This window comes from Chinchilla lanigera, unplaced genomic scaffold (assembly GCF_000276665.1).
Source record: "Chinchilla lanigera isolate Chin_1 unplaced genomic scaffold, ChiLan1.0 scaffold00002, whole genome shotgun sequence".
Taxonomy (NCBI): Eukaryota; Metazoa; Chordata; class Mammalia; order Rodentia; family Chinchillidae; genus Chinchilla; species Chinchilla lanigera.
In genome coordinates this window covers 58,503,542-58,517,431 of record NW_004955403.1, presented here as the reverse complement: position 1 = coordinate 58,517,431, position 13,890 = coordinate 58,503,542, and the positions used below count along the sequence as shown (strand labels likewise).

The 13,890-nt window shown below is 44.2% G+C and overlaps 1 protein-coding gene across 1 annotated transcript in view; it reads right to left on the bottom strand.

The window, feature by feature from the left end:
• Erich1 (glutamate-rich 1) overlaps window positions 1-9,319 on the bottom strand; it is a gene marked incomplete in the record, with an annotated part of 72,570 nt that extends 63,251 nt beyond the window's left edge. The window contains 1 exon segment of the mRNA XM_013515049.1: window positions 9,271-9,319. Within this exon segment, the coding sequence (XP_013370503.1) occupies window positions 9,271-9,292 (22 nt within the window).
• Between the last annotated feature and the right edge of the window lie 4,571 nt (window positions 9,320-13,890).

The window sequence follows — 13,890 nt, the reverse complement described above, 5'->3', positions numbered from 1 at the left end:
CTTCTTGTGTATCTCTGTCTTCCTGAGAAACCACTTTGAAGATACCACCATGTATTACAGCAGTCATTGATATTTTCCTACTAATCTATCCATAACTCTGTGATTTTTGTATTGTTCCTATCCTATTTCATAAATGGATCCATGTTTATTAAAAAAATAAAAAATAAAAAAATAAAAGAGCAAAGCTTCAAATTTAAGTATCACTAATTACTTTTTATCAACTAATATTGCTAGAAGATCCATTAATCAATTTCATTTTATCCCAGCACTTGAGATTACAAGATGGATGTTAAAAGTAGGTTTAAAATTTTGTATAATATTGTAGCACTTGGATCTAGTATCTGAGAAACTGTTCCCTGAAACAAAATGAGCATTTGCTGTCTCTTCTCACTGCTGTTCCCCTCCCCCACCACAGGTCACAACAATGGTAAGTAAGGAGCCCCTCTATACTTATGAGGGAGGAAGCAACCACCAGTGTGTTGGCCCAGGCACACGTCTATAAATTGTAAGATGAAAAGGACTGTTTTCCCACTGACAATGTTTATGTCATTAATTTAAAAAGAAATGATTAAATCAGCTACTTTAGAAGAAAAACATGTAGAGCCACTTTTAAACTTCACTGTTAACTTTGAACTTCCAGCTATGAATGAAGTATGTACCTGTAACTTTTTCAGCAAAATTTTAATTGGGTGTCATGAGCTGACACAGAGAACACTGTCAAGGCCGAAAGGCCTTCTTCTGAGGTAGGCCACCCTGGGGCTCAGAGGAACCAAAGGGAGTCAGCGCATCTGCCAATGGTTTATTGAACGCATTTATCACATTCACAGCAAGATAGAGGGGATCTCATGTATGGCATAAGCTGGAAGCTTGAGGCAGCATCCACAGTGCAGGATCTTTCTTCTACCTGGCGAATACACTGTGAGAACATAGGGGTCCAATGGGCAGCACTGGAACTCACAGTGATCTGGCAACTTAGCACTGGAACTCATGGCGATCCAGAGACCGGTAGAGCTGGGGAGCCACACAGGGTGTTCTGGACAGGCACAGTGATACTCACAGACAGCTGCACAGAGTGACAGGCAGCTCTGCAAAAGCAGTACCCAGGGCAGAGGCCACAGCACGAGCCAGAAGACGGAGCCAGAGTAGCCAGAGGCTTTGTCTTTTATGTGTGGGGAATTTGGTACAAACAACACGTGCCAGTTTTATATGGTACAAGAATAACATGTGCTAATGTTATGGTGGTAAACACGTATTTTTCTTTATTGTAAAAATATATATTTTAGAAAATATATTTTTATACATTTCTTGAAAGGGTTCAAAAGGTAAGTTTTTTGGCATGCAGGCCATATGGCTGTCACATTATATAGTTACCACTCAAGCTGCCACACATGCATACTGGTCAGATGGCTATCACAAGCTAGTTTAGACTCAGAAAGTAAGTTTAGAACCAGACAGGAGTGTAAGGTGGCTTCTGTCCTGCTCACATCATTGAAAGTAAGTTTGAAACCAGAGGGAAGTATAAGATGACTTCTGTCCTACTCATATCACTGAGCCACTCACTTTGTGGTTAGCAACAAAAGCAGCACACACATGAAGGCTGTGTTTTCAGGATACTGGGACACAGTACGTAAGTCCACACTTCTAAAATTATAATTTTATATATATATAATTTTATATATATATATATAAAATTATAATTTTAAGAAGTACTTATGATTTTTGAGTTGTGGAAATGCACCTTTTGATCCAGTGTGTCTGTATGCATATGTGTTCACATACTACAAATGCAGGCCTTAAAAACAAGTTAAAAGTTAAATATCTTCTTACTGTTTAATTTCCAGTGTGCTAAAAAAACAACAAAACCCCGACACAAACAGAGCTGGACGATCTGGTTCTGTTAGGAAAGCTCTTGTGACAGACTCCGCAAGTCTCAAGAACTCCAAATAAAAAGTGCTTAGTGGTCACAACAGGGACTCCAATCAGAAACCTGAAGCCAGCCTGCCTTCTCGTTTTTCTCACAGCTCATCAGTGTGGTCCTCTTCCAGTAGCTGGAGTAAGTTTTAACTTGAAACTCAAGTGTCTGTCAAAAACTAATCACCAGAAAATAAAAAAAGCAGAGTAGGTGTTTAATGTCAATCAAAGAAAAAAATGGCCTGCAGGAAAACAAACACAATTACCAAGCAGAACTGAGAATTCAGGCAACCAGAATGGAGAACTGATGGACAGAACAAAAAGCCAACTTGAAGAAAAACATCCCAGCTAAAATTAATGTGTTGCAATATCAAACTGAGAAATTAAGTCTCCTTTCCACAGGGGAAGTGAGTTATTTTGATATAATTTTCAGAAAAGATTGCTACCCACACTTGCTATTTCAATCTAAAGACAGAAGCCAAATAAAAATAAAGTCTTTCAGTAAAGTGTTCTTTGGAAATTAGACACCTAGGAAAAACTGTAAATATATGTACTTCAGAAAAGAAATGCAAAGTTTGGTAGCTGATTATAAACCTTAATTCTGAACTCTTCTTATGTTCTTACTTGATTTAAAATCTAAGAGTTGGGTATAAAATAGATTTTGTCTCATTTTTAACAAAGATGCTAATGCAGCATTTCAAGGAATTTTTTTTATCTTGCTGTGGTGTAGTCAAGTGTGTGACAAGTTCCTCCAAGACAGAAAGCAAACAAACTCAACTAAAAAGTAAGGTGTTGCTCTGGCATGGTTCTATCCCAGGTGATTTCTTCTCTTCTCTTTTCTTTTCTTTTTTGGCAGGGAATAGCAGGGTAATATTTCCTTTTAATTGACACGTAAGTTTCACATGTTTATGGGGTATAGCATGCCAACTCAATACATACCTAATATATAAAGATCAAATTAGGATAATTAATGTCTCCAACTTTATCATTTCTTTGTGTTTGGAGTCTTCAAGCTCCTTTCTTCTAATACTTAATAAAACATAAATGGCTGTTGTAAACTATAGTCACTCCACTGTACTGTAGAACACTAGGGTCACTCATACCCAACTCCATTTTAGTACCCATTATCCAGGTTCCTCTATTCCTCTTCACCTCCCATTTCTAACCTCAAATGACCACTGTTTTAGTCTCTTAAGACCAGCCGCTTTACCTTCCACAAATGAATTAAAACATGCAATATTTGTCTTTCTGTGCCAGGCTTATTACACTTAACTTCATGTCATCTACTTCCATCCAAGTAGCCACAAATGGCAGGATTTCACTGATCAGGGGGAAATGAGTAAATAGCCTACATGGGATGCTCTTATGGTAAGTAAAATGAAAAATATATGATAGAAAAAAAGCATCTCCTGATCTTTGAGATCCCCTCAAATGTTACCCTATTAATGTCATGCATATTTTTACTTTCTTTAAAAAGCCCACTTTGGTTGCAAAAATATGCTATTATTTCTCATTATCTGTGTTCATAAGATACTTTACTTAAAATGGTAAAAAATCTATACATTTCATTTTACCGAATATGTAGAAGCTCTTTGCTCACAGAGGATATCAGAAATGATGTTCAATCATTTGTTACTCTCTAACCAAAACTTTTAAAACTTTTGTTATCCCTAGTGTCTCTTGGAAAAGTATGACTTTAGAGAAAAAAGTATGGGGATATGAGCAATGAAATCAGTTCAAAATCTCTCAGTGCAGAGACCCTGGGTTCAATCCCAGTATCTCAGTAAAACAAAACAAAATAAACCTGGTGAATATCTTTTTAAGGAAATCTGTGCATATGCTGGCATATATTCAACCATGTTTTACTGAAAAGAAAGACTTCAAAATATCAGATTTTCAAGGAATATAATAACCTTAGAAAAATTTAAAGTTCCTGCTAAAATGAGATAAGCAGATGTCAGGATGAAGAAGGGAATCACTAAAGCTGGTCTTTAGTGAGACATGGGAATTTTTTATAGTTTAAACTGATGAAATAATTTAATGGGGATATGAGCAATGAAATCAGTTCAAAAATAACTTTTTAAAAATGGATGTTCATGAAAAGCTATAAAAATTGATAGGGCTACATGCTTATAGAAATTACATTAAAAGAGGAGACCCCAGATCAGCAAGTAATTTTTAAAATGTGACTCTTGGTATTTCATTATGGAAAAAAACATACAGAATAAATAGATTTAAGATATATCTTTTTAGAGCTTTCACTTAATAGACTTATGAGGGGAAAGTGCATTAGATTTTGAAACAAGAATTAGCAGACTTTAAAAATTGCATTTAAATGAAAATTTGGTGCTGAAAATAAGAACAGAAATTGACGCCAACAGAAACTTTCATAGCAGCCAGTTTGATGCTTTCCCTCCTCATACTACCCTATTAGAGAAAAGCTGCCAAAACATTACCACTAAATCACAAAACAAAAACCAAATTATTTCATGTTTAAACTATAAAAAATCCCCATGTCTCACTAAAGACCAGCTTTAGTGATTCCCTCCTTCATCCTGACATCTGCTTATCTCATTTTAGCAGGAACTTTAAATTTTTCTAAGGTTATTATATTCCTTGAAAATCTGATATTTTGAAGTCTTTTTTTTTCAGTAAAACGTGGCTGAATGTATGCCAGCATATGCACAGATTCCCTTAAAAAGATATTCACCAGGTTTATTTTGTTTTGTTTTACTGAGATACTGGGATTGAACCCAGGGTCTCTGCACTGAGATACATCCCCAACTGCTTTTACTTCTCATCCCCAACTCTTTCTATTGCCCAGGCTGGACTTGAACTTGCGATCCTCCTGCCCTCACCTGGTAGAGTGCTGGGATTACAGGCCTACAACATCGCGCTCAACTTGGGTTTATTTTTCCCCTTACATTTATCCCTATAGTGAGCTATGGTATTTCACTTCTGACTGTCCTCTGTGAATAAAGGAATAAATGATAATAGCATTATGTCACTTCACAAGAAAGAAAAGTTCAATACAGTATGCTAATACAATGAATTATAGATTCTTAATGAGTTTCATAATAGAATTACAAATGGGAAAATAATTAGCTGAGATTTAAGCAAGAGTTGGCAAGCTTTCTGAAATATTAATTAAAAGAAAAATAGTCTCCAAATGATACTCAAATTTGACATTATTAGAATCTCAAAACAAGACCAACCTGACTTGGTAACCTCATCTGAATAGCAGAAATACATTAGTTAATTGATTTCTACAAAAATTTTACTACTTAAAAAAATCCACATAAACTTTGTCCTAAGTTCTTCTGTACAGATGTTTTTATTAGATTGTCATTAATTGTTCACAAACATTTAAAATTCATATGAGGCTGTTACAGTAAGGACAGGAGAAAGCAAAGGCTCTTGGGGGAAGACCAGGACGGCCACGGAAGGAGACAAGACCTTTGGCAAACTGCTCAGCTCTCACAGCTGTGGGCTCACCAAAAACACCCTGGGCTAAAAAAAAATGCCACTCAAAAAGCTGCCTTTCTTATGACACGGAATAAACTGTCATTTTTATTTTAGTTACTGTATTTTTCTTAGTTTCATTAACACTGCCTATTCCCTTAGACATACCCTAATTTCAACACAAAGAACTCATGACCGCCAATACCTGCACCAACAAAGCTTGCATCATCGTCTCAGGTAGGTTCTGAGGCTCAGCACATGGGAAGGCTATTAAGGAAGACAGAAAGACTCCTCCTACGTCTTTCTGTGACAGCCTCCTACATCTGGGCAAAGGCCACCAGGGGAAGAAACCCTCGTGGCACTTTACCCCCTTTTTCTCAGGCTCTTTCTCCTCTAGTCACACCCAACCATGATTCTTGCTGTCTAGAAGAAGTTGTCCCTGGGTATCTGCTTCAAGTCTCAGCAGCAGTCACTTCTCCACGCTGCCTGGCCTCCTTTCCCTGAGGAAGAGGGAGCTATAGCTGCCCCCATTTTATGGAGTCACACTCCTGTATCTTCAACGTAGGCTCTTCTAATTTCTGAGTGTTGGCCTCTTTTTCTTGTCTTAAACATGCAAGCATCTCCCTCACCCTGAACAAGGTAACAGAGGCCTCACCTGCTTCCCATCCTCAAAGGCAAACACAGTCCTTTGCCACTTCCCTGCCTTCTGCACACTGGGGAACAAGATGACAGCAACCAGATGACTGTCTCTGTAGACCCACACACACAATGCACATTATGTGGTCAATTCCTCATAACACACCACCACTGTTATTGCCCACTTCACAGATGTCATGCCCACGGATCATAGGGAATTAGCTCTGGGGCAGTCGATTGGTTGGATTGAACTTGAAGACCAATTCCCACCGCGCCCTCAGCCTCCTACATCTGGGCAAAGGCCACCAGGGGAAGAAACCCTCGTGGCACTTTATCCCCCTTTTCTCAGGCTCCTTCTCCTCCAGTCACTATCTCCATCTTGATGTTAGACTGAGGAGTCTGTGGTTGCTACGGTCTTAAATCTGCTCACTCCTCTCTACTCGAGTGCATAACCACAGGGACAGGAGTGTGCAAGGGGTCTGTCCAAGGGTGAGTCCAACCAGGTAGAAGCAGGCCAGGAACCTTGCTCTCCCCTTCCTAGTGCACAGCCTGGCCCACAGATGGCCTCACATTTCCCTCTGGTACTCATTCCCACACTGACACTGAGAAGTGCCTTTCTGGTAAGTCCAATTCATTTGGCCTCTCCTAAGAAATGTTCCCAACATAAATTGTTTAACATGGTATTGAGTGGGGAGATGAGAAGACTGAATGAGGTGCTCAAAACCTCTGAAGAATTATCCAGTGAAGAGGTATGACATGTGCACATTTATTCCATGTGCTCTAAACAGTACAACTTATGCCCAGGAGATGACAAATTTTCCACAAGTTACTTCATGAAATATTCTGTTCCTAACTAAAGTTGCCCAGACAGGTAGGTACTCAGCAGCCATCTGATAAAGAAGTGTCAGAAAAGCTCAACAGGGCAGATGTTGAACACAAGCCACTCACTCCCAGTTAACCGAGCAGCTACTGAGACCAGCACTGTGTGAGGCAGGATCAGAAAATGACACAGCAGTACTCTTTATAGAAGTCCACAGCCCTAGGGAAGTTGCAGCCCTTGCAGCTTCTGACTCCACTGTGGCCCTGAATGCCTGACAGAGCCTTACGAGAGTTAATATTTAGTTACACTGTGTGTCAGCACTCATCATTCTCCATAAGTAGAACAGAAGTCACTTAAATCACACTCAAGATGCGGTGCTCTTCATGTGATTCTCTTCAGTCAGGGAAGGTCATGCATTGTCAGAGCTGCATGATAACGCTCAAGAGGCCCAAGATACTTTGAGCACTGCTCAGACATTTTTATAACATAAAGTAGAGCACATCTAAAAGATAATAATTCTCCCTATTAATCCTTCCAAGATGACAAATTTTCATACAAAAAATAGTTACATTAGCAGGCTACATTTCCTAGCAGAAGAAATCCAACCTTCCTTCCAAAAAGCCCCCAAACTAAGCATCATTGCTTCAGACACTGCTTCTCTGCCCATTTCCAGCTTTCTTGTCTGGGTCCAGGGAGAGAAAAGTCTGGCTCTCTTATGCATCTGGCTCCACTGAGAACACAGGCTTGTATTACACCAGGGTCTCAGCATGAAGGAAGGGATTTCATGTCTGATTCCTTTGTTCCCTAGTGCCAGAGCAGCTGACACACAGGCTGGCTAAACACCAATAGAAAGTTCTGCATTATGTGTACCCCAGCTGTGCACAACCTTGCTCATCTCCTCTATAAACACACAGAGGCCCCATTACCTCTGCCCACTGTCTGGGACCCAGTGTTCTTGTGGAGCAGATGGCCAGTGAGAGATAGTGCAAATCTGTACCAAGCCATCGTCTCCACCACCTGCCACACATTTTCCTAATTGCAGTACTCATCACAAGTCACACAAGAGGGAGAACTTCTGAAGACACATTAACTCTGGTTTCCTCCTTCAACAAATTAGAAATACTTAAACTTTTGCGGTTTTTTTTTTTTTTTGTACTGGGAATCAAACTCATGACCTCGAGCTTGCCAGGCAGGAGCTATGCTGCTGAGCTATATCCCTGGCCCAAGTACCTGGAATTTTTATTCCAGCTCACACTTGCTATAAGTGTTCCTCAGTGTTTCCCAGCAGAGTTCTTCAGGTGATCTTGTCAAGAAGAGACACAGACAACTAATATTCTGTTTTCCACTTACATTTCACACTCTCTGGACTTATTCTTCCAATCACAATGTCCTTAAGCACTCTAAACTTTCCCTGACAATTCTGTCATATACCCAACATGGAAAGGAGGCCACTTCAAGGGCAAAAGTTTCGTGACTAAAACAAATTTTTCATTCATTTTGAGAATTGAGAGGGTTTGAAGTTGACTGAGTACATTACAGACGATATAATTTCTCGTACAGCAAAGAGCACTTAACTCTAGGCTTTAACAAGGTTCAAAAAAAAAAAAAAAGACAAATGCAAGAGAAAGAGTGAGATGTAAAAGTGGGAGTTCTCAGGTTTGTTCCTCTGAAAATGCACTTAACCAACAGGACGCGGCCAACCCCTCCCAGTGGACGTTGCAGCCCTAGCTCTGCACACCTCACAACATGTGTTGAGGTCGTTTTGCGGCTGCTCATCTGTGAAGTGCCTTGCGCCCGCAGAGGTGGAGACAGGAGCGCTGGCTGGCGGGACTCAGGTGGATGATCTGCTGCCCGCATTTCAGCACATTGAGGAACTGGCCCTCCTTATTCTTTTGCAATAGCGTCTTTTTTTTTTTTTTTTTTTTTTTTTTTTTTTTTTGTCTTTTTGAGACAGGGTCTGGCTATGCAGTTCAGCCTGGCCTTGAGCTCATTTTGTAGCCCAGGCTGGTCTCGAACTCAACGATCCTCTTGCCTCAGCCTCCTGGGTGCTGGGATTACAGGCGTGCGCCACCACGCCCTGCTACAACAGCGTCTTAACCGCAGTTGCCGCCGACTTTTCATTTCAGGGGGAAGAAAAACTTCCAAAACAGACAGGAGGAAACCCACGGGAGCTTCCCGCAGCGTGGCGGCTCCGGGCGTGGGAAGAAACTAAGGCTCGAGGGGTCCTGTTCCGCCTGCGAAGAGGGGACCCCGAGGCACTCACGAGCGCCCGCAGCCACTCACAGCCCTCTAGTTCCCTTCAAGCACCGACCCCCTCAGGTGCCTCATCCCTTCAGTCCCCCTCTCCGGCGCTTTGCTCTCCCCACACTCCCTTACTGCCCCTCACTCTCTTCAAGGTCCCCTAGACCCCTTCCACGCCGCCTCCAGCTCCCCCAGCCTACCGTGTCTCCGGTGCTCAGACATGTCCGACAGCCCCGCCCACACGCGCGCCGCCGCTTCCGGATTCCGTCCAGCTACGCCCGCCTACTCCAGCAGAAGGACCCAATCCTCAGCCGAGCCTCCTCCTAGGATTGGCTCGCACCGAGACTGTGGGCGTGCCCCCAGCCGAGGCCCCGCCCCTGGAACCCCTCCGCGGAGCCTGCGCTGTGGGGAGGGTGCGCGCGGGGTGCTGGCTCTTCTCCCCGCGCAGGCACAGCGGACCCGAGCGGTGACAGCCCGGTCGGTGACACCGAGAGCTCAGGGTGTGAGGCCTGAGGGGCGCGCGGGGCGGGAGGAGACCGAGACCTGGAGGTTGGAGGGCGACGAGAACTCACCCTGCGCAGGTCCTCCTCTCCCCTCCGGGTCGCTCGTCCCCGGTGCCCACACGGCCTCGCCTCGTGTCGGCCACCCTTTCCGGCTCTCCCCCAGCGAGGGCTCCCGCTCGGCCGTGTCGCCGGGCCGCCCCTCGCCCGGCGCGGACCCCCCTTCCTTGAGCTTGTGTCTTCAGAAACACGATCGCAAGTGTCCGTGTCCGGCCCTCCTCCGCACGAGAGGAGCGAGACGCAGCATCCCAGGACCACGGGGGCCACGCCAGGACGAGTGCTGTGGAGAAGGAAAGCAGCGCGCACCGCCAGGCGCCTTGGTCGGGGCACCTAGAACCAGGTGGGAGCAGGACTCGGAAGCCGCGGTGCGCGCCTGCCTCCGCGTCTGGAGCGACCGCCAGAGACTCCAGGGAAGGAGCTGCAGGTCGAGGGTCGGCCCTGCGCAGAGAAGTGAAGCGACCCGATGTGCCTTTGAAAAGCTGCTTCGGCGCTGTGCTAAGAGTAGAATTCAGTGGGAGGAAGCTGGAGACACCTTGAGTTAACTGCAGCGGGGAAGACGTTGGCGGCCAGCATCTGAGTGGGAGCGTTGGAGGGTGCGGGAGGAGGCAGTCAGACTGGATGTGTTTGAAGGCAAAACAAAAGAGACTTTCTGACCGATCACCTTGGGCCCTGACAGATTGGCTTGCACAAACAGATAAGTGTAGAGTGGCTCAAGGTCCTGGTCTGCAGGCTAGAAGGTTGGAGTTGCATGGATGAGGTGGAGACCCATCGGGGTATCCTTGCTGGGTGGTGGCGTGCAGCTTCAGGCAGGGGAAGTTTGAGATGCTCACAGAATGCATAAACCTAAGAGAGCCCCAAGGGAGTGGGAGGGCAGAGATGGGGGTCAGGGACGGGCCTGGAGGTGCCCCAACGTTTGGAAAGTGGGGAGATGTGGGGGTTCCAACTGTGTGAGCGGGTGTGTGGCAAGAGAGGAAAGGGAAAGACAGGAAGCTTTCCTGAAACCAAGTCAAAAGAGGAATCATTTGTCTCAAATGGTGTTGCTAGGTAAAAATGAAAGCTGATCATACACAGCTTGATTTATCAAGCCGGATCTTTAGTGACTTTGATTACAGTAATTTCATGAGAATGTAGAGGTGAAAATTTCATGGAACTTGACGGAGAGAACCAAGAGATGACACTGGATGTGGACAGCTCTGGTGAGACCAGGAAAATGGGGTGAAAGCTCAAGGAGTTTTACTCATAGGGAGAGAGAGGGAGAGATTTATATACCAGTTTGACCATATTAAATTGATATTGATAGCCAGTCATGGTGGCGCACGCCTGTAATCCCAGCACTTGGGAGGCTGAGGCAAGAGCATCATTGCGAGTTTGAGAACAGTCTGGGCTACAAAATGAGCTCAAGGCCAGTTCAACTGCATAGTGCGACCCTGTCTCAAAAAAGACAATAAATAAATAAATAAATCATTTTAAAAATTGATATTGATAAAATGAATACTGCAGGAGAGATAAACAATACACTTAAACTTCTTTAAAAAGTTGACTACAGATCCAGTATCCACTTTGACTTCTTCAACTGATGTGGTCCAGCCTACCTTCTCCTTCCACCCCTCCACTGTACCTGCTCCCCGTGGACCTCCACATCCCAAACTCTAATACTGTATCTCAGAAGCACCATCTACTACCCAGCTGCCAAGCCAGCCTTGGGAGAAAAAGTGGCTTCCTTACCCCTTCCTCTCTTCCCACATGACCCATCCAGGGGGGAAAAAAAACCACATCACATCCATTCTCCTTGCAACATTTCGCAGTTCCACTGCCTAGTTTGTGTTTTTAGCCTTGCTTACTAGGATTTCTTCAGGCATTTTAAAGTGGACCTCCTCAATCACACTCATTTTCTCAACCCACCCACCACCATCTTGTGTCCCTCCTAGGAGCCGAAAAAGATCTTTTAAAAATCTCACTGCTACTCAGAAAGCACTCAGTGTAACCCAGCAGAGCAACAAGTTACAAAAGAAAGCTCACATAATCTTATCAACAGATGCAGAGAGAACATTTGACAAAATGCAACACATGTTCACAATTTCTTTAAAAAGCCAACAAGCAGAAACAGAAGGTAAAAGCTTCAATTTGATAAATAACATCTACAAAAACTATAGCTAATGTCATAATGCAGTTATCCCCGCTAGGATCAGGAACAAAGTAAGAATGTTCCTTTCTCCACTGCTTTTCAACATCATACTAGAGATCCTAGGTAATGTAATAAGACAAGAAAAGGTAACAAAAGTTTACATACTGGGAAGGGAGAAATAAAATTGTCTTTATCTACAAATGATGTCATATGCAGAAAATCTTATCGCCCTGCTTAAAATCCAATGTTGTAAGGTACATCACCAAGTCCTTAAACTTCCTATAAGGACGCCTGACTCACTGTCCCGCCACACATTCATACCACTCTGTTCTAAGGCACTTCGTTCTTATTATTCTAACTGGTCATTTAGAAGAAAAGCACCACATACTTGTCATCCTAGGTCTGCAGGCCTGCCCTTCCTTCTGCCAGGAACTGTTTCCCACCCACTTTTCCTACTTAAATCCTGTTCCTTCTCAGGGCCCTAGCAGATACTAATCTCTGACTTCACACCACTCCCTGCCTGGTTTCACCTCATTCCTGGTTGCTTTCTTTGAAGCTATGGGAAGTCCTCAGCTGGGAGAAGTGGGGGTGAGGAGGGGCAACCCTGAGTCACTGGGGCATGAAAGTCAGTTGGAAACATACCCCGCGGGCCTTTGCAACCTAGGGTGCATCCCATACTGTTCCTCAGAAAGCAGGACTACACTGAGCCACCTGCAGGAACGATAGCCTGCTGATGCATCTTCATTCTGTTTCTTCCCCAGTCCCACTCTATTTCCTTTGCCTAGTTTCTGGAGATCAGTCTCAAAAAGGTGAGACTCAAATCCATGCCTCAGGACCTGCTTGGGGGAGAACCTAGAGGAAGATTTAACTTAATTATGACTTCTTCAAAGCATTCTTCCCTGATGTCATAAAGTATTAGCTGCCCTTTTCATCCTCCACTAGCACCCTGTCTTTTTCCTGCAGATAAACATCTGTATTTCTGATTCTATGTTATTCCTGTAACTTTTAACATGACTCCCCCCAAGACTGGACAGTCCATGTGGTCAGTGACTGTCAAAGTAGTACTGTGTTACTTTTGTTGCATGAGAGGGAAAATAAATATTTGAAAGGTTGAAGGCAAACACGGAGAGGAGAAAGTAAAGGGCCAATAAAATTTAATATCTAACACATTTGTCTGGAATCTAGAGTTTTGGTTGAGGTTTGGCACGCCAATTCATTGGTTTTTTGGCAGTGGACATTTGGCAGATACTAGAAACCTAAGAAATTACTGTAGTCAGATCGTTAAGCAATTCACTTTGTAAATAAACTGCAACTGATTAATATCTGAGTGACTGAGTATATAAAAAGTTTTAGGAAAACTTTTATTAAAGATTTTGAAATCTTTGGAAAAGATTACACCCATTCCAGATATCTTTCACTCTTTCTCTCATTCTTTCTCTAAAATTCAGCTTGATGTTTACACTTTTGTCTCACTTTAAAATCTCACTTAAATTTCTCAGCAGCACAGAGGCATAGCAAGGTCCATCGCTCAGAGACTAGCTGAGTTCTGGCAGTCCACAGTGCGGAGCCCAGGTCTCTGGTGCCACAGCACTTAGCTCTAGACCGCAGGAACTTTTCTTTAGGCTGGGCCGTCCTAGTTCGATCTCAGAAGGAATATCCATGAAGCCAACTAGGCCTACCTATTTCAGTCTCGCCAGGCTCTACGGGTTGCCAACGCAACTTTCACGGGATGGTTTGTTCCTTTTCCTTGGATGCTGTGGCAGCCCTGGCCTGCAGAGGACCCTTCTGAGGGCGCTCGCAGCATCTGGACCGGGTCTGTGACACCCCTGGTAGATCCTCTCTCCTGCGGGAAAAGCCCTGGCGTCAGTCACCTGCAGGAAGGTGGCAGATAGAGATCGAGAAAGGCTCGGTATCCCGCCTTCCTGTGGCGCGCTTTCGCAGGTACTCCGCCTGTCCGCACCCTGAGCCCCATGAACCCCGAAGGACCGACAGGTCCCCCGCCTCGCGGGCGCAGGCGTGGAGGCGGGACCCTCGCTAACTTTCGGCGCGCGGAGCACGTGCCGCGAGTCCTCGGCCACCCGGCGGCCAGCTCGGGCGCAACAGTTGGGCGGGCCGGCGCTGCCTCGGCGGCCGTG